This window comes from Gigantopelta aegis, chromosome 3, assembly GCF_016097555.1.
Source record: "Gigantopelta aegis isolate Gae_Host chromosome 3, Gae_host_genome, whole genome shotgun sequence".
NCBI lineage: Eukaryota > Metazoa > Mollusca > Gastropoda > Neomphalida > Peltospiridae > Gigantopelta > Gigantopelta aegis.
In genome coordinates, this window is record NC_054701.1 from 72762140 (window position 1) to 72788852 (window position 26713).

At 36.2% G+C, this 26713-nt stretch overlaps 1 protein-coding gene across 1 annotated transcript in view; it reads right to left on the minus strand.

The window, feature by feature from the left end:
- Nucleotides 1–7993: 7993 nt before the first annotated feature.
- Nucleotides 7994–26713, minus strand: part of LOC121392383 (uncharacterized protein C12orf56-like) — a 57222-nt gene continuing 38502 nt past the window's right edge. Inside the window, exons 5-12 of the mRNA XM_041523618.1 lie at nt 19472–19613; nt 16114–16223; nt 15402–15491; nt 14914–15007; nt 14408–14482; nt 12802–12879; nt 10079–10260; nt 7994–8627 (exon numbers count right to left, since the gene is read on the minus strand). Coding sequence (XP_041379552.1) covers nt 8474–8627; nt 10079–10260; nt 12802–12879; nt 14408–14482; nt 14914–15007; nt 15402–15491; nt 16114–16223; nt 19472–19613 — 925 coding nt within the window. The 3' untranslated portion in view covers nt 7994–8473. The remainder of the gene's footprint in view (nt 8628–10078; nt 10261–12801; nt 12880–14407; nt 14483–14913; nt 15008–15401; nt 15492–16113; nt 16224–19471; nt 19614–26713) is intronic.

The window sequence follows — 26713 nt, forward strand, 5'->3', positions numbered from 1 at the left end:
GGAGGTCATGGAATGCATACTGCGTTAGTCAACAATTACATTTTCAAAACCAGGTTTCAGTTTAAAATTACATAGTCATGGCCACTTTTTCTTTTGCAAACGATTTAAAAAATAATAATAATAAATTGGGGGCGTGGGTGGGGTTAAGTATTTATTAATACCAAAGAAACAAATGAAAAATACAAAGAGAAAACAAAACAGACGGCTGAGTGGTCTTTTGGATTACAAAACATTATATGATGGGGGTGGAGGATAAAATATTACTTTACTTAACTATTAAATTGCCACACATACACTAAAATCTCCACTGGTCATATTAATGAGCAATGACTTAATGCTAATTTACATTATGTAAATTAATACCAATGTGAACCGTATTATGGCAGGTTTGGGAGACCAAACTAAAAGCAGTACAAGAATGCAAATTGAAAATACCTGAACTTTTTTTAAAAATTCAAGTGAAGAATTCATCACATCAAAAAACAGGTACATGTTAAAATAATAATAATAATTAAAAAACAAAACAAAACAAAAAACAAACAAAAAACCCAAAAGACAACAAACACAACAAAACAAAAATACCCTTAAACAATAAAACAAGAAGAAAGGATTATACTCTTAGTAAAGTTATTATTTTTAATAAATTTGTACAATATGCACAGATTCTGTTCTATATGATTTGTATACTACAGTTGGTTAATTTAACAGCTAAAGGTTTGCATAGTTATATGGGTAACGAACATATATTATTACAGGTATCAGCCATTTACACGAAGTAACACAATGGTTATTAAAAGTAGGCTTGTCTAAGTACGTGCAATAACAAATTAACCACCTGACAAATAACAGAAATATTAACCATTTCTAACAACGATACCTGCATAGCATACGATACACATATTTCATACAATACATGTACAACTATATTACTTAACAAGTTTCTAATTTTACCAGCAGTATTTAACAGTGGTGCATAACACTCTGCAAAGCAAATAATTACAGCATTGTTATATACAAAATGTAGTAAAAAGAATAATGTTTATCAAACTAATGCAGCAGTCGGTTATACAATCATCTTGATAAACAAGATGTGTATGTCAAGTCACTGTGGTCATGTCAACACACTGAATTAAAATAGAGATTCTGTAAACATAAGGACAACCTAGAAAACCTGAATGTGTAGAAAATAATCGAGGATCAACAACCAGAATTGGTTATATCCACTGCTTGCCAAAACGAGGGAAGTCTACTAGTTTGTTTTTTCTGCATTTTTTTTTTCTTTTTAAAAGTAAGTTTTTTTGTAATAGGAGTGATAAAAAGGTATAAAATTTGATTAAATAAATAAAAATAATTTCTTTTCTGATTTTTTAAGTTTTTAAACATTAAAACTTGTTTTTGTGAAAACCATGGTTTTGGACCTACCCAGTGCAGAATATTCTGAGCCAGACATTGAGAATGTGAAACCCAGTGCTGTGAGAGAAGCATGGAATTTTTAGTAAGATATTTTCCCTATCTTAAACATAATTTCAAAAACTTAAAATCAAAATCACAATAAAACATGTCTCTCCAAATATAAGATGCCTGCCAGCTGTTTAAAAACTCTGATGAATCCAGAAGATGTGTCTAAGACAGTCGTACTTAACAGTTCTCTGATGAAAACATACCAAAATATTATCCAAACAAACTACTCCCACACTCTATTTGGGTGACACATCTATGCTAACTATCTGTAAATGAGGGTGGACCGGCCTTGGTGGCGCAGTGGTTAAGTCATCGGACTACAGGCTGGTAGGTACAGAGTCCGCAGCCCAGTACCAGCTCCATCCCAGAGTGAGTTCTTAAGGGCTCAAAGGGTAGGTGTAAGGCCACTACACCCTCTTCTCTCTCACTAACCACTAACCAACTAACAATTAACCCACTGTCTTGGACAGACAGCCCAGATAGCTGAGGTGTGTGCCCAGGACAACGTGCTTGAACCTTAATTGGATATAAGCACGAAAATAAGTTCAAATAAAAATGAGGGTGGAAAGCTTCTAGTGAGCCATGTGTGTTGAGTGGTTATGTTCGCGGGTTGTCAAATACCATGTGAATCGGTGCAGTAGGTTAAAATCCTGTCAGTTAACTCTTTGTATATTCTAAATATTATAACTGTATTTCTATGGTATAGGCCTAAACAGCAGCACGGAAAAGCCAATATACAAGAGTTACCTTCATACATATATTATTCTGAACCATTAAAACCATTGGAGAAGAAAACATTGAGAATCTTAGGCCATCCTATTGTTTGTTGGGATGTTCGAATCAGACTACTTTCCTTAGGAGAATATGCACTATTTTGAGGACAGGCGATGTTGAAAAGAAAATATTTTTTTTAAAGTAAAACCATAATGGAATAATCTTTTTTGATCAGCCAAATATCTTTGATTACAAAATAATTAAATATGCTAATAGAAATGTTTCATCAGAAGCAGTGTACAAAAGCCAAGCAATTCTAAAAGAAAATGATTAACCTTAACATAAAACATTTCTGAAAATAAATCGCCATGATCTTAACAATTCTCAATGACCATCTAAGCTAATTAATATTTTAGTTTTTAAAGCATATTCACAATTTATTTTTAATAAAGCTATATGTAACAAGCTTTTGTCATAAGCTTAAACTGATTGTCAGATGAAAAAACATTACAAATAAAGTAGCGTCTGCTCAGCAGACTCTACTGGCTACCTTTGAAATTTCTATTGCCATTCTTAGCTAAATAATGAGATACCCGTGCTGAATCATAATTATTGAAAGCTTAAAGAGACATTCCATACTTTTAAGCCACTGTAATATGATTCAGATAATAGAGACTTTTAATGATTAAAATTAAACAGTTAATTATATTTTCTTTCTTAGAAAATCAATATCTGTATGTCAAAGATGTTTCTAGTCATGATAATGTTTGTAGTAGCTTAAACAAGATTTTACCTACCGATAATTTCATACAATGGTAAAATCCAGTTTGTATGACAAGTCATTAGGACATCCAAAAACACATTAGACATACACATTGGCATTGGTATTCTAAGTAATACAATGTAATTACAATGGTTACAAAATCAGGAATGTCCCTTTAAAAAAATATTTTAATGACATAATAAATATTCTTAAAGCATTACAAGTCTTCATATTAACAGGGAATGTTTACTACATAATATGCCCTTGGCACTAGTAGTCAAATAATGAACAGTATTAATGTGTACCGTACAAACAGAAATCAAATCTGAAACCTGTATCGTTACAAATTCAGAAAAATAGCAGATGAAAAAACAAACAAAAACAATACAGATTAATATGTTGAATAAACTGTAGTAATTACCAATCTTGTAAGTGAAAATATATGGTATACATTACCGACTGAAAAAAAAAAGGTTTAAATATTTTGCAAAACAAAACCTCAATCATTTTGTATTTACACAAAAAGAACTTTAAAGCAAAGATACATGGTATACATTGCTGATTAAATAAAATGTTTTAAATGTTCTACAATACCGCTAACGTCTTGTATATATACCGTACACAAGAGTTAAACTCAACTTGAGCATTTTGAAAATTATCACAGAAACACAATGAATCACAGCAGGAGACTGGCATAGTTCAGGGGCCTAATTCACAAAGGTCTCTTAGGCTCTGCTACACAACAAAGCATCCTCTTTGTAAGTCTTTTAGCATTGCACTGCGACATCGCAAAGTTGCGAGAGTTTAGTGAATTAGGCCCCAGATGTTATCAGCTGTACTGTAAGAAGAGTCAAGCCTACATCATTAACACACATTTAAGAGGAGATATCAGCAGTGACTAGATATTTGAAGTTGACAATATCAGTCCCACAGGAACAGGAAGGGCTCTGCCCCAAACCCATCTCCTTAATTATCATAACATGTTTTTATTCACTTCAAATATAACCTTTAAAAGTGGTGAACATATTTTTCTTCAGATGCTACAGAATTTGCATTTGAAACAATTCAAAGATATAAATTTTGCAGATCACCCTCCCCCCCCCCCCCCCCCCCCCACTTCAAATATCATTCCTGTGGGCTTGGATATCTGTCATGATATTCATATATTATATCACCTGTGGGTGATGTCATGGTTTAAAGTTACAAATGCCAGATGAGGGATATGTTGTACACCCGAACTGAATAAAAGCTTATGTTTGAATTTCATCTTTTCTGAAAGTGTCATTACGAATTTCATCGTCTGAAAGTGTCATTACATGGTGTCAGAAAAGCAAATCTCAATACATGGTGTCAGAAGTGCAAGTCTCCTTACATGGTGTCAGAAGTGCAAGTCTCCTCACATGGTGTCAGAATTGCAAGTCTCCTTACATGGTGTCAGAAGTGCAAGTCTCTTGACATGGTGTCAGAAGTGCAAGTCTCCTTACATGGTGTTAGAAGTGCAAGTCTCCTGACATGGTGTCAGAAGTGCAAGTCTCCTTACATGGTGTCAGAAGTGCAAGTCTCCTTACATGGTGTCAGAAGTGCAAGTCTCCTCACATGGTGTCAGAAGTGCAAGTTTCCTGACATGGTGTCAGAAGTGGAAGTCTCCTTACATGGTGTCAGAAGTGCAAGTCTCCTGACATGGTGTCAGAAGTGCAAGTATAATTACAGATATCTTTAAGTAGTAAGAGGGGTAAGTATGTCACAGAAGGAATTGATGGTAATCACAGTTTGTAATAAGGCACACGAAAACCTGCTGTATTGTTCATGCTGTTTTAAAACCTCTGCATTTGTTGCGGTCTACTTCCATTAATATTAAATACATATATTTATTGTCAGATTCATGATCCAAATCAACAACCTTTACCAATAACAGTAGTTCTGGCCATCAAATACGTATAATTAAAAAAAAAATTAAAGAAGAAAAAAAGATAATGTTACGGTGAAATAATTATAACCCATCTTGTAGATGAACTTGAGGTTTTTGTTTTGGTCAGTTATTAGACTATTATACTTTGAATTCACTGACCTAGTTTTTATGTAGAGTAATGAAAATCAAGTGAGAGATAAAAATAGACTAATTACCTTTAGTATACAACAGTTCATAACAATTTTTCATCTATCAGGTAATTAATGGCTCAAAATACCCTTCTTATTTTTATTTGTTCACTGTCAGCTCTATAAATGCATTGATATATTCCAGTTAAATGTTTATAATATTTGCTGATCATCATCATATTAATTAGACTGTTCAAACGACAGTTCATAATACTTTTATCCACTCTCAAATTTACTGATTATTATTTTCTGTATAACACTCCATAATACTTATTCACTGCCTGTCTGGATTATATTATCCAAACAACAATACATAATACTTCAGTAAAATGATGTTCAAAAGTAATGTGAACAATACATGTAAAACAAGGAAATAAATACAATAATATATTGCAACATAAAAATACCAGAAAATATTTAACAGTCAAAAATATTAGTGAGATCTTCAAAACGCTGTAGAAATAACATTATGAATGTTCAGCATTTTGTTCACATTGTTTAGGCACTTTAATTAAAGAGATCAGACAACACTTGGCATAAAAACAGCCAGTTGTTTAGAAGCCACTTTTCAATATTAACAAGCACAAGAAAGAAATACCTTAATATGAAGATATTCTTTTTCAATCAGAAGGCTTATCATTCAACATATGGTATAATAATCAATGAACAATTAATGTAGAGGCAGAAAAGATTAAAAAGATTAACAATAACATTGCTGTTAAGTAAAATCCATGGAATTTATATTACACAATAATCAACTTTTAAATCATAACAGCAATGTTGCTTTTCAATGTACTGAAATGTAAAGTATTTGTAAGAAACAATGAAAATCAATCAAAACAAAAACAAACAAAACTAGAATAAAGAAAAAAATATGGAAAAGAATTAATATTATTGCTGAAAAATAAACTAAAGGAAAATAATCAATATACTGCTTATGAATATCCTAAAGGAATTTACTGTGCACATAATTAATGAATTAGTAATGTAGATAACGAAATGGAAGTGAAAAATAATTAATATACTGCTTACAAATAAACTAAAGAAATGTACTGTGCAAGCTACTTCATTAATGAATAATGAAGATAAAGAATGAATATAGAAAAGAATTATTATATTGCTTATGAATAAACTAAAGTAATTTACTATGCAACTATTCCTTAATGAATAAAGTAGATACAGAAATTAATATGCAAAATGCTAAGTAACATTTTCATCTGCAGTACATACATGGAACTGACTGTACCCAATAAATCCACAAGTCTCTTGTAAATATTGCAAATAAAATAATTATTGAAAAAGCTTAACATTGCTGTCGAATATATACACAGGAAATGCATAGCACTTACACAAATAATGTCTAATGAAGATAAAGGAACAATTGATGACTTTTTAAAAATGAAACTACTAAATAAAAAATAAAAAATTAATTCAAAAGGGTTAACATTATATTCAAGGTATGTAAACTATACAAACTGTAACAATAACAATATGTGTTTTTCCAGTGAGACCAAATACTTCTTAATATGGTCATGGATAAGCTATAAAAAGACAGATGTTGTTGTAAAGTCACTTTTTATTTGAAAATTTCCCAACTACTAATGTTGAAAAGAATGCTACATTAAACAGCAGCCTACCAAATTACTATTGTTTTTAACTAAATATATGTCCAAAATAGGAAAAAAGAAGGAAAAAAGTAAACCTCAATTTTAAAAATGATGCATATTATAATTGAAATGTGACAATATTTCAAAATCATATGCTTTTTTACATTATAAATGTTTGTTTAATTATAATATATTTAATATTCAAATTATTTCCACTCAATTATATTCAAACATTTTGACCTTTCTTTCTCTGTAATAACTATAACATCCAAAAACAACATTTATAGTACGAAGCAATTTATCAGGTCATTAAGATTGATGTAACATTTTACACTTGAACTTGCTTGCACACGTGAATGCTAATGTCATCATTAGGCATCAAAATATGCATTATATGTGTGTGGTTACCACAAAATACAAACCTGGCTCCCTATTCATAAACATACTTAAGTCAATGTATCATACTTAACTACAAGTTCATATACTTAAGTACTTTTATAAATACCAGAGCCTGGTAACTTAAAGGTTATGATATTTATCCAGATTACAATTCTCATTATTATTGCTACAGAATTCCTTCATAGAAACACTCATACTTTCTTATTCAATCATATCACTGTTCTAATTGTACTGATAAAACATCCCAAACTGCGTTCACCTAAAACATGAATACGGTATTTACAGAAATACTATTCTACATTTTTCAGCTATGTGTGAAACAAAATAGATTGCAATCCGTTATCGTGAAAAATAAACAATGTGGACGTAAAACAAATCCATTTTAGTAAACAAAAGTGAAGCACCCTCCAGTAAACAGGAAAGAGTACAGTGCATGTGCGGCTTGTCATTTTCCATTATTAAGGCCACTACATGAAAAATATGTTTCTTAACTATGCACTTTGTTTAATTTTTTGTTTTTAAAGGAAAAATTAAGTTTGTCAAGCATTCTGGTCTGATCTACATTTTGCCAACTCCCATAGCTAACACCAGTTAATAGTTTGTAAAATTTTTTTTTTTTAATGAATTGATTCTTAATTAACACAATTTATACAATCAAAATTACTTACAATTGTTATGAATGGATTATGAATACTATTCACTACAGTAGAGGCACATATGTAGCATACCTTTTACAGATCGAATATAATTATTGAAAACACAGTCTAACAACAGGGGGCTTAAAAATCATAAAAATTAAATGATTTGGCCTCGTTGATTTGGGACATGTGAGGTCATGTGACACGCACCGAATGTTAATTCATCTTTCTCCATTTTAAGTCAATTTCTACGAGTCATGTGGACCCGATATAGATAATTTTAAGGAATAAACAAAACGACTTAGTAAAATTAATGGTTTTAGGGGTTTGTAAAGTTTTGTATTTAGATACTTAATTGTCTGAACTTTATTGTTAATGAAAATGTTCCTGAACTGTGAAGAAAAACCTCTCAAATGAACGACAAGCAGATGACAAAAAATTGGATGTTGATTGTGCGAACCGTGAAACGAGAAAACAAACTGAACATAGTTGCAAGCATAACGCAGTTAGGGACGTTGACAATACTTGTATGAGTAAGGCTTTACTGAATAACTTAGCCATTCAATAGCCAAATATCAAGTTGCTCCAGTGGTGTTAAACAAAACTTTAACTTTACTGAATAAAAACCCAATTCAGGATTCTAATCTGCTTAATGCAACAAACGCAATATTAAGCAATGATAATTCATTTCTTAATATTGGAATTTGTTTTCAAAAGTAAATAACAGGCTTGAATTGTGAGCATATATACATCTGTAGAATGATTAGCTACACCTCGTGGTGAAAGCCGCCTTGTTAACTGGTGTATGTACATGTAAGTCTGCTGGAGGAGATTGAAGACGAACTCAGCACTTTGTTGATCACCTGATCCATGAGATGCATCGTGTGGCTCGACAGTGGGTACTGGGACGGGAGCTTCTTCGCAACAGCAGGAACCTGAATGAAATACCTGAAAAGACGATATTCAATTTTCAGGTTTACAAAAACGTTAATGTTTTTTCACCTGGGTATAATGCTTATCCCCAAATTATGTTACAGAATGGTGTCCTGGGCACATAATGAATCTATTTGGGCTGTCTGTCCAAGATAATTGTTAGTGGTTGGTGAGAGATGTCAGTGTAGGGGCCTTACACCTCCCCATTGAGCACAACTCATTCAGAATGGGAGCCAGTATTATCCAGGGTTTCTGCCAGAGGGTAAAACAGGTATGGCGCCATATCCCAAACATTTTGCTGATTTGTTTTTTAAAGTTAACCTTTTGACAAAATTAAATACTCTTATCATTACTGTATGACTTTCTTAACCCAAACCCTAAACATAACCCATTTTCTTTCTGGGGGTGGATTCCCCCCATATCCCCTGTTGACTGGTGGCATTAAGTTCCATAGTTCCATACCCAAAGAGTTCTTTCTGGCAAAAACACTGTTATGATGTGAAATTAGTACCTACCAGCTTTGACTTTGATCACTACACCATCAATACCAGCGGGCTACTAAACGTAAGAAGTCATTCTAACTATAAATAATTGTATAATGTTTTATATTTAAAACATGTTAAAATAATATAGGGTTTTAAAAAACTGGGAACAAACAGGTCTTTCCTTTAAGCCAAAAAGTCTGTAAAAAAAACTTTCACTGATTGGACCCACACACACACATGATCCCCATTTTGCCATCAACAACACCCTAATGCCTTAGTTCTGTCTAGATATTTATAAGTAGAGAAAATAACAAATATTGATCCTAAAACCCATGCACTTGATAGGAGTGCTCTATCTACTGAGCTAGATCCCTGTTTCTTGCCCAGGTTATCCAGCTTTTGCATGGTGCTTGAAAAATCTGTCTGACCCTAGGGCTTGATAAATCTGTCTGACCCGAGGGCTAGACGAATTATACATACACGTGACGTCATAACTCATGTTTTATGACGATTGACGTCATAACTCATGGTTTTTAAAAATTCTGTTTGCCATTTCACATTGTTAACATTTTCAACTTTATATTTATTATGTTGTTGCATTTTTATGTTGTTGCATAAGATGGACTATATTTTTCAGCGTATGATTAAATGAGTTTCATTATTTGTAGGTAAAATGTTTACAAATCGTTCAACAATAAACAAACCATACACACTCGTAGCTCACAAAATTAATGTTTTGTTACTGTAATTAAATGGGCAAGAAAAAGAATCAATCACCATTGTGAGGTATAGATAAGGCAATTCCAACCCTCTGGACAAAATGTTTTTGTAAGGGCCTCGGTAAACCTTGGCTCTCACAAAAAACATTTTGTCCCTCGGGTTGGAATTGCCTTATCTATACATCACAATGGTGATTGATTCTATTAATCTACTAAGCTAGATCCCAGCCTCTGTAAGTGGAAGTGTTAATATAATTCCTACTTGAACTCCTCCTCATAGTTGTTCCTGATGAAGTTGGTGATGCGGGGGCTGTAGTCGAGGAAGCTGGAGATGATTGAGAACTGCTGGTACAGCATCACCGCCTCCTCCGGCACCAGCGTGTCCAGCTTGGATGGGGACAGCAGCTCCATCATCTGGTTGATGACTCGCTCCACAAACTTCTCCTGTAATACACATAATGTAAATACACATAACATAAATACACACTGTGGTTTCCATCATCTGGTTTATGACTCACTCCACAAACTTCTTCTGTAATACAAATAACATAAATACACATTGTGGTTTCCATTATCCAGGTTGATGACTCGCTCCACAAACTTCTCCTGTAATACACATAACATAAATACACACTGTGGTTTCCATCATCTGGTTGATGACTCACTTCACAAACTTCTCCTGTAATACACATAACATAAATACACATTGTGGTTTCCATTATCTGGTTGATGACCCACTCTACAAACTTCTGTAAATAAATACACATAATGTAAATTTCAGGGGTGGGAATTGGTGAACTAAAATACACACTGTCAGGGATGTGAGAGGGGCTGGAACAAAAAAGCTTACTTTCTTCCCATGTCGAACAAAGGCTTTCAAATGGTATATCAGGGATTTACCGGACGCACAAAACTTGCGTATAGAATGCACTAAAACTTAACTGGACCCGCAAAAATAGAGATACTGCGTCCCATGTGACGCATAAAATATTAGATATTTTCAGTAACCCTGTCCACTATCAAAGATCGATCATTCTGTGTAACACACTATTTCTTTTCTACCTATAAACTGCGTATTCAAATGGGGATTCCCCATTTCGAAAACAAAAAGTTTTAATCTCTGGGAACACTGCATCTTTATCCTTTGCTGCGCTTAATCGGGTAAAGTTGGTAATTTCCGGAAAGAGATCGCGGATTTGCGATCATTCGGAACTTCTCGTCAACAGGCCGAACACAATCGGAAATTCCCGGGCGAATAAAACAAATTGGTTAAATGTTCTGATTTGCATTAACAAACAAGTAGCACGATTCATAAACAACGCATGGTATTGTGAGTGTCATTTAGCTTGCAGGAAATGGTTCAAATAATTATACAGATCAAAGTGAAATGTTTATTTTGAAAGAATAAACAATGAATACCGACACTGATTTCCCGAAAGGAAAAACAACGACACAGCTTGTTAAATTTACTTTAATGAAACATATAGTATACACGTGGTTTGTTGTCTGCAGCTCTCTGTCGTTTGTGTGGTTTTGGGACCCTTTGTTTTCAGGTTGGGACCCCCAGAAAAGAAAGAGGTGAGCCCAAGGGACCCCCATTTCAGAAAAACAAGGTAAATCCCTGGTATATCCTGAACTGGACAAAACTGGCCAATTGCAACGAAGCTGACGAAATCCAGCCAAGGGAATGTAATACACGCTAATACTACTTGCAATCGCACGATATTACTTTCGATCTAACTCTTGTGCGCGGCGTGCAGTCTCCATCAGCCAAAAGGTGCATCGTTTTTGTTTTTTGTTTTGCTTTTTGACGAAATGGAAAAGTGCATTTACGCGTTTCCACATAGCTCTCATATCACTGCACTGTGGTTTTCATCATCTGGTTAATGACCCACTCTACATACTTCTCCTGTAAATAAATATACAGAGTGGTTGCCATTATCTGTTTGATGACTGACCCTACAAACTTGATTTAATGGCCTGAACTACAAACATCTCCTATAAATAAATACAAATAAGGTAAATACAGTGGTTTTCATCATCTGGTTGATAAACTTCTCTACAAAGTTCTTCTGTAAATAAATACACACTGCTATAATGACCCATTCTACAAACTTCTGCAAACAAATACACAGTGATATAAATTATCCACTGTACAAACCTCTGTAAATATATAAATACAGTGGTTTCCATTATCTTATTGATGACCCATTCTACAAATGTCTTCTGCAAATGCACACAGTAGTTAACATTTACCAAAAGAATTCATAGCAGTGATATTATGCAATATCCAATAAACTAGATGAAAACACCCACAGCCTGAGGTAAATAGAAGCATTTTATTATACCAATCCTAAGGTCGATGACAGTCACTTTTCTTACCCTTGTTTTGACTTTGTACACAATAAATAAAACATATCCAACAGTCATTTTTTGACACGATATATTTGACAAAAGGTACTTTTTATTGCTTTCATCTTTTAAAACTTGAAATTAATATTTTGTCCAGAATTATGAAAAATTAAAAAATACTGACCTGTAAACAGCGTTGTCTGCTTGATATAGAAATTTGACAGGGGTCAAAGTTAATAGAACAGTTTTTATTTTCATGTGGCGAAGCATTGTAATAATACAGCTTATATTGAATTTGAATGACATCAGTATTCCAATGATGTCACTTTGCATGTCCTTACAATAACCATAAACCGGGTACATGACATTTCCATTTTAAGAATGCTGGAAAAATTCCAATGCAAAATTGCTATTGAAATTTTTTTTGTTTGAACATTACTAATGCACCTGAATGTGTTTGAAGAAAATCTCGTGATAAAAAAATTGTACCTTTTACGCATTATGGATTTCAAGTGAAATTACGGTAAGATAACCTGTATTTATTGTGTACGAAGCCAAGACAAAGGTGCAAAAAGTGACTGTCATCGACCTTAGACTTGCCTGTGCTTTGTAACATAAAGATAGTCAACTTACTGTTGTTCTAATTTCTTCCAGAACACGGACCATCCAGCAAATATTGAAAAAGTTACCCTCACTATGGTTCCAATTAGCCTAAAATTGAGAAAAGAAGAATGTTTTGTAAATATGAATATGAATGCTATTATTAGTACAAACCTAATAATATTACCCGGTGGTACAGTGAAACTTGTCTAAACTGGATCACGCTGGGGACCTAATATTTATCCAATTTAGACAGGATCCAGTGTTTAAAGGGTCGTGTTTTAGAATTTAGAAAATTTGGGACCATGAAACTTGACCAGTTTTGCCAGGATTCCAGTTAATTCAGGGTGCGGTTTAGACAGGTAACTGAGATGTCTGAATTTTACTTATTTTCACCTTCTTACAAGTGAAAAAACAAAAACACTAAATATTCTATTATCTCTTCTGTTACTTATATCTATGTCTGACCACTTTCAGATTGTGTATTGCATTCTGGGAATTAATTTATTTAGGGCTGTCCCAGAAACTATCACAATGTGCGAGGGTGGGGTCTGGGTAGGGGGCAATATTTTATATACCAACCCTAAAATATAAAATTTTATTACCCATATGGGCTCAAATATATGGGGTAATATTTTTTCTATCTCTGCACAGTGTGCAAATTGCTTCTACAGTCACCGATTGGCTGGCTTTAAAAAGACAAGATTTGATTGGCAATTACATATTGCCGGGACTACTTTTTGTTCATTCATGATTCTATTCATCGGTTAAACTATTACTACGAACTTCAAATATTTTTTTACGATACGAACATTTACGGAATTAAAAATCAAAATATATGTACAAATGTTTAAAAATGTTTTTATTTTATTATTTTGACTGGGTTTTTTGGGAACTATTCTTTGGTAGATACTGTTGGGTGTGCACCGGTAATGGCGCGTATGAATATATTGTTATGGCTGGTAGAGCTTGTTAGTTGTTACAGCAGCGAGAACGTAAATATACTTTTAAAATCGTTAAAGATTGACAATGGGTAATAAAGAGAATAACCAACTCACTACGAGGAATTACGGATTATCTGTCCCTCGTGATTAATGCTGTAAAACATTAATTCACTCGGGACAGATAATCCGTAATTCCTCGTAGCTCGTTAGTTATTCTCTAAATATTGAAAGTTTAAAACTACAACTGTATGTATGCATAAAAAAAAAGAGGTATAGAAAACAGGCAAAATATAATAATTCTAGTCCCTCCCATCCCTTCCCCATATGATTAACTTTGGAACAGTCATTACAGTCTAATTCTTTCACTCAAAACTATGCTGGGGTGGGGGGGGGGGGGAGGGGGGGGGGGGGGGCTTTAGCTCAGCTGGTAGAGCACTTGCCTTGTTGGACTCATTGTGTTTTTCACATCCCAACCAGTACCTTGCAACTGGTTTATACTGCCCTGTCTGTGGGAATGTACATATAAAAGATCCTTTGCTGCTAATGAAAAAAGGTAGTGGGTTTCCTCTAAGACTATATGTCAAAATTATCAAGTGTTTGACATCCAATAGATGATGATTAATTAATCAGAGTGCTCTAGTGTTATCGTTAAACAAAGCAAAATCAAAACTATGCTATATATTTCCAGTACTGACCTGCTGTGCCATGAGGAAGAGTTCAAACACGGCCATAACTGCTGCACGTGTGAATTCTTCAAACTGTTGATGCAGCTACAAAACAAAATTAATCAAAAACCTTGATTTTGATACACGTAAATACAAGATGTTTTGATCTATAGTCCGTCCCACAGTGAACGCCTTTTTTCATGGTATGGATAATGGAAATTACTACAAGCTATTTATTTCTGAGCTGATTGTTTTCTAAATTGCAAACAAAAATGGTATTTATTATTTTTATTTCCAAAACACTTTTACTTTTCTTTTTACGTCAAAAAAACTGAAATTATTTACAAAAAACATTTTTGTAAGAGGATGGGATGGACTATAAGCACTTTCATTCAATAATTTTCATAAAATCATTATTTTCAAAGAATATATAATTAAAATAAACTTGCATCATTAGTGTAAACAAGTTTGTTTCTGTTCTGGTGATTTCAAAACAGTTATAAAGAAAGAATTTTGGGTTTTCTCCCTTATGCTACCTCTTCATCAGCTTTCTTGGAAAGAGATCCATATTTTTCCGGAAGTTCTGGACTACAGGTCAAAGCCATCAGTAGATCAAGGACAGCTTTCCCTCTAGAAAAAAAAAGAAAAAGAAAAAAGAAGAAGAATAAATAGATTAAATATTTATATGGTATATTTGTTCCCAAAAATAAACTAGTACGAGATGGTTTTAAAAGCGCAGACCCTAGTTTTAACCCGTAAAAAAAATGGACACTAAATTTAGTTAATTTACAAACCTGTAACTCATTTGGATAAAGTTACAAGAAAGCGAAAGAAGAGTCTGTGACGTTAAAACAAGAAATATCCTTAAAACTAGACTAGAACTCGAATCAATAAACCGCAAGTTCTCAGACTCCACGTGCATTTTAAAAATATAATTTCAGTGATCATAAACGGCTCTAATAGTGAAAAATATGCTGTAGTGTTTAAAAACTAGCTAGGTCTGTCCCTTTAAACGTATACTGACCTTTCTGACTTAAGAGTCTGAATACGGGATGGGATAACTTCCGTTTCGCGAAATTCCTGGCTCAGTATTTCTGTTATGAGAGTAACAAACCTGTAAAAAAAATATCATATTAAATAAATTCATTTTGGAATGAAAATATATTTTATTAGTTGGTTGGTCAAGTATGGCAAATAACTCTAAATTATGGATAAATTAATAGAAAATGCAGTTATCTCCCCTTTCTTATTTTCAAACATTGGGGCTTTTCATTAACCAATCATGGAGCACTGGTTCAAGTTAAATGTTACGGGCGGGATGTAGCCCCGTGGTAAAGCACTCACTTGATGCGCGGTCGGTCAGGGATCAATCTCCATCGGTGGGCCCATTGGGCTCTTTCTCATTCCAGCCAGTGCACCACGACTGGTATATCAAAGGCTGTGATATGTACTACCCTGTCTGTGGAATAGTGCATATAAAAAAACCTTTGCTGCTAATTGAAAAGAATAGCCCATGAAGTGGCGACAGCGGGTTTCCTCTCTCTATATCTGTGTGGTCCTTAACCATATGTTTGACACCATATAACCGTAAATAAAATGTGTTGAGTGTGTCGTTAAATAAAACATTTCTTTCTTTCTTAGTTAAATGTTCTAACCACCAAGCTACCTCCTGCTCCGAGTAAGATGAAGACTACACATGAATCAGACTGGATGAAATAAAGTCAGGAAAATCTTACGTAAATTCATCAATCCTAGTGTCACGACCCTGCTCTGTGTTTATGTTAATGGGAGACTTGGGAAGATATAGCTGTAGTAAACGAACCATCGTCAGAAACAAGTCAGAGTTCTGAAAGAAAAAAGAAAAAAATTGCTTGATTAAATGCAACAAATGACAAAAGTAATGGGGAAAGTGATAAAAACTATATTTTTAAAAATATGAACAGTGATGTATTTAATACATACATATTTTGATAGTAATTTGTATGTCTTATAGGTTGCATAGTACCAAAGAAGAGAGTTCCGTGTCAAAGTTTCGGGTGCACCGTCAAATATTTGCTGGGTAAAAGCAGCTGTGGATGGGATTGGTAGTAATGTGTGACATTGATTATTTGTGCAAATACTATTATCCATCGACAATAAATACCCTTTTATTTGTTATACAGTTGTTATGCAGTACATACCAGAGGTTGAAACTAATGCGGGGTACCCCCAAAAATAGAACTGCAATTTTCAGCAAAAATAATGGTTGTTATTAAAAACATTAATTAAATCTCTTAAATGGTATGGGCAGTAGGAATTGATTTGGTCTATTAGAACCTCTAGATATTTTTTTCTTTTGCTTACGGTTTTTTTTCCTTGTTATAAATACAAATGTATTTTCGTGTTTACGGAATATTATAAGCACAAAATAGTTAAGTATACAAACAAGATCTTAAAGCTACTGATCCTATGTTTTAGGGGGAGACCAACCACGACAGCCCCCAATAGGCAAGGTTCCAGTATGAGCTACAATTCAGTAAACTAAAAACGGCGTAATGTTTATATATACTGGCCTCGGTGGCGTCGTGGTTAGGCCATCGGTCTACAGGCTGGTAGGTACTGGGTTTGGATCCCAGTCGAGACATGGGATTTTTAATCCAGAAAGAAATGTTTTATTTAACGACACACTCCAACACATTTTATTCACGGTTATATGGCGTCAGACACATGGTTAAGGACCACACAGATTTGGAGAGGAAACCCGCTGTCGCCACTACATGGGCTACTCTTTCCGATTAGCAGCAAAGGATAAGGATCAATGGGTAGGTGTAAACCACTTGCACCGACCAGTGATCCATAACTGGTTCAACAAAGGCCATGGTTTGTGCTGTCCTGCCTGTGGGAAGTGCAAATAAAAGATCCCTTGCTACCTGTCATAAAAGAGTAGCCTATGTGGCGACAGTGGGTTTCCTCTAAAAAACAGTGTCAGAATGACCATATGTTTGATGTCCAATAGCCGATGATAAGATAAAAAAAATCAATGTGCTCTAGTGGCGTAGTTAAATAAAACAAACTTAACTTAATCTTAATATACTGATGGAAAGAAATAAAGGATCACACAGATAGCAACAAGAAATAATGACGGCATCAAAAATCAACTGATATCGTTAGAAGTTGACTGGAAACATATAGGCAGCACAGTCCACACTACAGACATTCAATCCCACATTACAACTTGGTATGAAATACAGCCATTACTACGCTAGTAGTGAATTAAATTTGGTCTACAATTTGATGTGTTCCCTTATTTCTTTCCATCAGTATATTTTGGATTCAGTCCTACGGGACATTTCAAATTCAATAGCACCACAAGTGCCCCGCCTACTACCGATCCTGGTTATTCTGCTTGTGCTCTCTCCTCCCACCCCAAACCCTTTCTTGTCCTGGATGAAGGAGCCGGCACTGGTGGACACCTGCTCACATGACACGCATGCTCTGAATGTGCACATTAAGTCCTACAACCTGACCTGGGGTCTAATTCACAAAGGTCTCTTAGGCTCTGTTAGACAACAAAGCATCCTCTTTGCAAGTATTTTTGCATTGCACTGCGAGATCGCAAAGTTTCAAGAGTTTAGTGAATAAAGCGCCAGGGGTCTAATTCACAAAGGTCTCTTAGGCTCTGTTAGACAACAAAGCATCCTCTTTGCAAGTCTTTTAGCATTGCACTGCGAGATCGCAAAGTTGCGAGAGTTTAGTGAATTAGGCCCCTGATTTTTTAGGCAGTGTAAAATATGAAATAAAAAAGAATTGGTACTTCGGAAACGGGTTATAGCTAAAACGGAACCGTGCCAAAATGGCACTAAGCGAAAACGGACCAAATTGGACAAAACGGAACCTGTGTTGGCTAAAACGGCACCAAAATTTATGGCTAAAACGGAACCTACAATGGCTAAAACGGCACCATAATTGAATTTTATTTGAAGAATATTAAATAAGACAAAAAAACAACAACAAAACATCTCAACTCAAATGAAAAGATATTTACTAAAAAAAAAAAAAATGTTTTTGTGTCACTTCTGATAGTTGCACAAACAATCTTCAGGTCAGGTAAATTTATTTACATGCTTCCATCAGATAACTGTTCAAGCACGCTCTCATTGGGAGCCGCCTCTGACAAGAGCCAGACGCATATCTTGCTGAGGAGAGCTCTTGTGAACTTTTATTTTTCTCAATAAAATAAGTCAAAACAAAGAGACCACCGGAAGTTGGAAGAAAACGTGAGCTGTGTATGCATTTCTTAATTTTTACATATTCAATAAAGACAACACTTTTCCTTGTTGTCGTATTGTTCCTGTATTGTTGTTGTTGTTGTTATAATTAACCCCACCATACAGATCCGTCTTAATGCTTACTACTACAAAAACTAATGTTTGACCAACAGTGTTAGTTGGGGATGCGGATGATTGGACATGGAAGTATTAGACACACAGAATCATAGCTTCCTATTACAGATATGGAACAACCGAATCATTATCTATCTCAACTTTTGCAATCATTATATATAAGTTTAGGAGAGCTCATGTATGGGCTATGCCTGTTGAGTAATCCGTTTGTAAATTCAAGAAAACAAATGATATTTCTGTGTTGCAATTTGAGTTTAATTGTATGATAGCCCAGTTCCCTTACTTGTTTATTTAACACACAGCCTCCCAATGTAGAGAGGTGTTGTCCATTGTGAACTAATTAGCAATATAATTATGTTCACTAGAGTTTGTCCAAGTTCAGTTCACCACCCCCCCCCCCCCCACCCCAAACCCCTATTCATCGCTCTGAACCCTAACCCTAATCCTGAAATTAAAAATAAGATAAGTTATATATATTTATATATGGTGCCGTTTTAGCCATGATAGGTTCCGTTTTCGCCAACAAAAATGGTTCCGTTTTCTACAAAGAAAATGGTTCCGTTTTGGCACGGTTCCATTTTAGCCTGTACCCTTCGGAAACCACGTCATGGGTTTTAAGACAGTGGCTGCAGCTCCTACAATGAAACAAAAACTCATGTGCCTCTTTAAATGCACGTTACCATGAAGTAAGAATTAAAAAACGTGCACCAACCCGCCAAAACAACTTTTTGAGAGCAAAGTTCTTCTCGGTTGCATTCTTCAGTTCAGTGAGAGAGGCAAAAGTCTCCTCCATCGTGTTGCTGGGATCCAGGATTTCTCTCTTCAGCTGATTAAACAAATATTCAGCCTTTTCTCTGAAACACAGACAATACAAACACTGATTTATACCTCAAACACTCTCATTATTAAATAGAGGTTTTTATTTTAGCTGTGGTAAAATCACTAAAATTGGGATTAGGCTAGTATCCCATATGTGCACTAAACACCTACATGTGTATTATGCACCAAATGGGTTTTTTATAGAAATAGTTGAAATAGATATGCATGATTCCATATGTTCAGATCTTTATGCATTTTCTTATGCAGATGCTTACACAGCAAGTTCAATCACACCCTATGTGGCGATTCCTGCACATAAATTGAATGGTAACATCATCAAAGTGACATCATTAAACAGGCAAAGAAAAACTAACTTTACACCAGAGCATTGTTTTTACTGTATATATGGAAATTGACAAAATGCATACCACATAAGTATGTCATGTAAACAAACTGTGTAACCTTGCTGCAACCATACATGTGGAATCCTAACTGTAGCCATTTTATGTACGGGATTACCCATGAAATCCCAAAGTAATACCCAAAACAAAATAACCATTTCTAGATAATACAAATGGAAAGTCAAGGACTGGGATGTGGAGGTGGACAGCAAGAGATACTGATAGAGAGGATTAGTGATTTCTGAATGTGAAGGAAAGCAATGGACCATAAAAAATGTAAAGAAGGGCAAAATGGAGTTTAAAGCGACATACTTTAATTTATAAAAACATACGTTCGTATAAGAAGTAATGGTTAATGAGACAAGCTCAAGTTAGTTTTGACGGTATTTCCCTGTTTAAACAGTACAGACTTTAGCTTCTCTCTGTTATAACCATATTCAAGTGTGTGTTGCAGGTTTGTAGATTAACTAAACTTAGTGTCCATTTTCATGGGCTGAAACTAGGTTCTGTGCCTTTAAAGAACAATCTATACTCTTCAAAAAAAGGAAACGCAAAAGGGTACAAATGGGTTATAACTCCGATTTTATGTTTCCTACCGGTTCATGCTTTGTGAATATAAGGTCATTGCATGTCCTAAACACATTCCCACGGTTACATTCGATAAAACGCAACTACTGTACAATAAAGTTCCAAAATGTGAATATTCGCAAAAACGCAGCCACGTGCAAACCATGTCACCACTGCACGTGCGTTGTCTGCACGTGCAACATGAACACCGACAGTATAAAAGTGCAGGGTGTTCGCTTGCCTGGCCTCTGTATCTGGCCGACAGTTGACAATCCAGGACATGCCACGTCTCAGTGAACCGCAGAGAAACAATGCCATCGGCCGACTAGACGCAGGCGAATCCAGAACGGCCGTTGCCAGGGCATTCCATGTGTCCCCAAGCACCATCTCCAGACTGTGGGACCGTTACCAGCAACATGGATCAACACGTGACCTCCCTAGATCCGGTCGACCACGGGTCACTACCCCCGGGCAGGACCGCTACATCCGGGTACGCCACCTTCGGGAACGATTGACTACTGCCACCTCCACAGCCGCAGCTATACCAGGTTTGCGCAGGATATCCGACCAGACCGTACGGAACCGCCTACGTGAGGTAGGAATTCGTGCCAGACGTCCAGTTCGAGGTGTCATCTTAACACCACAACACCGTCGACTCCGACTGCAGTGGTGCCAGATTCATCGACAATGGCCTCAACTGCGATGGAGACAGGTGTGGTTCAGTGACGAGTCCCGATTTCTGCTCCGACGTCATGATGGAAGATGTCGCGTGTATAGGCGTCGTGGTGAACGTTATGCGGCAAACTGCGTGCAGGAAGTGGACAGATTCGGCGGGGGTAGTGTCGTGGTGTGGGCAGCCATCTCACACACTGGCAGAACTGACCTGGTCCACGTGCAGGGCAACCTGAATGCACAGGGCTACATTGACCAGATCCTCCGGCCACACATCGTTCCAGTTATGGCCAACGCCAACGCAGTGTTCCAACATGACAACGCCAGGCCTCACACAGCACGTCTCACAACGGCTTTCCTACAGAACAACAACATTAATGTCCTTCCTTGGCCATCGATATCACCGGATTTGAACCCAATTGAGCATCTATGGGACGAGTTGGACCAACGCCTCCGACAGCGACAACCACAGCCCCAGACCCTGCCCGAGCTGGCAGCAGCCTTGCAGGCCGAGTGGGCCACCATCCCCCAGGACATCATCCGTACTCTGGTTGCTTCGATGGGCAGGCGGTGCCAGGCAGTTGTCAACACACGCGGAGGCCACACCCGGTATTGACTCCAGATGACCTTGACCTTGGTGGTGTGTCCTATCACTTACTCACAATGGACTAGAGTGAATTGTGAACAATCCTGCAACATTTGGTAATTATCGGACTCACCATTCAATAATTAAATCAATTCTCCAAATGTTACGACAATGTGGTTTTGCGTTTCTTCTTTTGAAGAGTATATTATAAATATAAGATATTCCCTGTCCCTAACAAGCAAGAGATAGTAAATGATTTTAGCTTGTACAAATTGGGTTTATTTGAATTTTTAAAAATATTTCAATACAGTGTTCAAATTAAACATAATGAACTCCACATTTGATCAATTACTTCTTAAAATGGATATTCTGATCACATTTTCTAATTAATTTACTTCTATTTAGATCAATGTAATTCAATATTTTAATAATTAATTCCTTGAGCCTGCAATTACCACAGCCTTTGATATATCATTCATGAGGCACTATTTGGGATAGGGGAAACAAAATAATAGAATAGGAACACAGAGGGGATTGGATCCTTCGATCTTAGCACCTCGGGTGGCCACTCTACTGACTGAACTAGATCCCACCCTAAACAGTTTGAATACTTGTGAAAATGGTGATAATTGTGAATGGTCCATAGTGCTAGGCTCAGACTACCAACTGTCAGGACAAAGTTGGCCAACTTTCTGGTGTCCAACTGCTAGTCTGAGCGCTCTTACAACTCGATTCTCACTGTATAACCCATTAGTTGTTAATCTGAGTGCACACCCGTCATAAAATTACAACATAACCGTCGAGTTGGCCAACTTTCTGTTGGCAGTTGGTAGTCTTCGCCTAGCATAAGATAACAGTCAATATTCATCAACATTTTAATTTGATTGTTATTAAAATACATTTGTATATAAATTTTATACATATACATTGCTATTATATTATAATTAAGTAATTGTCGCCATTATATTGTATGTATATAGCAGAGGGCCTAGTAAGTTGGCAAACGTGTGCCCAATCCTTTTGTTGTTTATGCAATAAAATATGTTTTCAATCAATCAACATTTATGATTTTTAAGTACTTGAGAACCACAAAGTCCCATGACTGTAGGCTAAACTGGCTCCATAGTGCTAATGGTATACTAATCCTGCTAATGTGTCTTGGTGTGGTTTACTTACCGAGATATTGATCAAGCTTCATTATTTAAAGATTCTAAATCTCTATGTCAATAAGCTTTCATTAGGTGAATATGGGTTGGGGGGGGGGGGGGGGGGGGGTGTTCTTTCCCTGTCTAAAATGTACATGTTCTTATGGTGTGACTTTATACAATCATTAACATTTGTATATAAATTTTACACGTATACATTGCTATTATATTATAATTAAGTAATTGTCACCATTATATTGTACCGGTATGTATATAGCAGAGGGCCTAGTAAGTTGGCAAACGTGTGCCCAATCCTTTTGTTGTTTATGCAATAAAATATGTTTTCAATCAATCAACATTTATGATTTTTAAGTATACTACTCAAAAGAATTTAAGGGTCAAAAATTTATAACCAAATAAGTTTCAGAGTGTATTAGATTGATGACGTAAACTACACCAAAATTTTTATTTATTGTTCCATATTTACAAAAAAACACAAATAAACGTCACTGTATACAAGAAAGTCACATGACATGCTGTCAAAGTTGAAGGTTGTCAAACATGGATTTTACACATTAGAACATTCGTTTAATAGTGTGTGAATCCACCCCTGGCGCGAATACACTCGACACATTGTTGCCTCATGCTGTTGATCAGACGTCTGAAGAACTCTTGGGGAATGGCCTGCCACTCTGCCATAAGAAGTTGACCCAGATCATGAAGGTTGGTCGGAGGGGCATGGTTATCCCGAACTCTCCTGCCTAATTCGTCCCAGGCGTGCTCTATTGGGGCCAAGTCAGGCGAATATGCTGGCCAATCCATCCTGGCAATACCTTGTTGTCTGAGAAAGTCCGTTACCACCCTGGCGCGGTGGGGTCTGGCATTGTCATCCTGCAGAACTGCCCCGCCGCCAATCTGCTGAAGGCCTGGGAGAACCAACGGCCGGATAATCTCATTCAGATAGCGGATTCCATTCAGATTGCCATCCACCACATAGAGGGGGGTCCTGTGGTGGATAGAGATGCCGCCCCACACCATGACGCTGCCACCACCGAACCGGTGACGTTGTCTAACGTTAACGTCAGCGAAGCGCTCCCCAGGACGTCTGTAGACATGAACCCGACCGTCGTTGAACTGGAGACTAAACCTGGACTCATCAGTGAACATCACTCGACCCCACTGAACACGTTGCCACCACAGATGAAGCGTGCACCAGTGACGTCTGGCCGTTCTGTGACGTGGTAGGAGTGGTGGTCGAACAGCCTGGTGACGGCAGCGTAGATTATTGGCTCTCAGACGATTGCGTATGGGTTGATCAGACACTCGAGTTCCAGTCGCAGTCCACAGATTGTCACGTAATCGGCGTGCAGTGGTTGTGCGTTGACATAGAGCCATATTGGTGATGTAGCGGTCCTCTCTATTTGTAGTGCTTCGTGGTCTTCCCGAACGTGGACGATTTCGAACAGAATTCGTTGCTTGGTACCGTTGCCACAGTCGGCCAACGACACTCTGACTGACACCAAGTCTCAGAGCAACATTTCTTTGCGTATTGCCATCCTGAAGCCAAGCAATAGCCCTTCCTCGATCTTCGATAGTCAGTTGAAGTCGTACCATTGTCGAATTTGGAGTGTGCACCGTACACGAACGCAAGCTCCAATTATACGGAAATTCAGCATTGGGAACATGGAATACACGTGCAAAGCGTGCAAATGAAGCGTTTTGTGAAAAAGCAAGTTATGGGCACTTAGCAGACCTTTCGCTTTCGCCCTAATTTACGTGCAAATGTAAGCATGTTTTCGCCATTAGAACTAGTCGACAGTGTCAATGACAGTGGATTTTAATTCATTTATGGGTTGCTTAGACCCACTTTCGTCAAAATGGAACAATACCATGCGTGACATTATGGTCTAGCTAATATAATTGACATTCAGAAAATAATGTCGAAAATATCGTCTGACCCTTAAATTCTTTTGAGTAGTATACTTGAGAACCACAAAGTCCCATGACTGTAGGCTAAACTGGCTCCATAGTGCTAATGGTATACTAATCCTGCTAATGTGTCTTGGTGTGGTTTACTTACCGAGATATTGATCAAGCTTCATTATTCAAAGATTCTAAATCTCTATGTCAATAAGCTTTCATTAGGTGAATATGGGTTGGGTGGAGGGGGGGTTCTTTCCCTGTCTAAAATGTACATGTTCTTATGGTGTGACTTTATACAATCATTAACATATTGATCAAAGATTTTAAATCTGTATGTCAACATTAGGTGAATGTGGGTTGGGCCTTTTCTTTCCCTGTCTAATATGTACCAATATGCAGATATGCATGTATATCCATGGTATGACTTAATACAATGTTTAACATATTGATGAAGCTTCATTAGTCAAAGATTATAAATCTGTATGTCAACATATGTAAATATGGGGATTTTTTCTTTCCGTCTTATTTACCAATATGCTGATAATGTATATTCATGGAGTGACTTAATGAATAACATATCGATCAAGCTTTATTAGTCAAAGATCCTAAATCTGTAAGTCAACATGCTTTCATTATGTGAGTAAACAGTACCCCCCCCCCCTCCCCCCATATACAGGGATATGTTGGTAGTTACATATTTATCCATAATGCTGTGTGGATATTACACCGACTCACCACATATATTTGTGTGCCCCCCCCCCACCCCCCAATGTATCCCAATATTCTGTTGGTTACATATCCATGATGCTGTGTCTAGATATTACACCAACTCACCACATATATTGGTGCGTCTTCCCCCCCCCCCCCCATGTATCCCAATATTCTGTTGGTTACATATCCATGATGCTGTGTCTAGATATTACACCAACTCACCACATATATTTGTGCACACCCCCCCCCCCATGTATGCCAATATTCGGGTGGTTACATATCCATGATGCTGTGTGTGGATATTACATAAACTCAGCACATTTATATGTATCTCCATTAACTGTCAACAGTTTAGAATATGACCATGAATGACATGAACATGATTAAAAGTCAAACCTGCTCAAGCAGCCACTTCTATGAGCAGCCACCTGTCCTAAGAGACACCTTTTTTTCCCCCAACAATCATCTACCATAGCACAGTTGACCTGTATTAAGCAGCCAATGGTCTTAGCAGGTTATATTTTCCTGCTTTCTTAGTCATTGTTAACACAGTTTTGACTCTATTTTATCATGTATTAATAATAATACATACAGAGAGCCAGTATATTAAAGTCAATTTAAAGGGACATTCATAAGTTTGCTGCATTGTAAGACATATCCGACTAATAAAATATTTGTACTATTAAACTTACATATTAAATATATTTTCTTGTTTAGAATATTAGTGTCTGTATATTCAATGTGTTTGTGGTCTTCTTTATATTTGTAAGAAGCCCAAACTGGATTTTGTCTTCAAATAATTTCGTACGTACCAAAATACAATATTTTTGGAAATAAAATGAAATTTAACTTAGTACATATATTACAGTCACCAATATTTTATGCAGAAAATTATATTTGATATGTAATTACAATCCTTAAAAAGTCTCTGTTAGTCGATAACATCTTACAAATTGCAGCAAACTCAGGAATGTCCCTTTAAATTGTCTAACTGTATAATAGCTAGGCATTTCATTAAATAACTTAAGTCAATTACATCAAATGCAATGTGAATGAAATACAAAGGTACTGTAAATCATAAAATGTTAGCGAACATAAAACTTTTTATCAAATTTTGCAAGGCCATACAA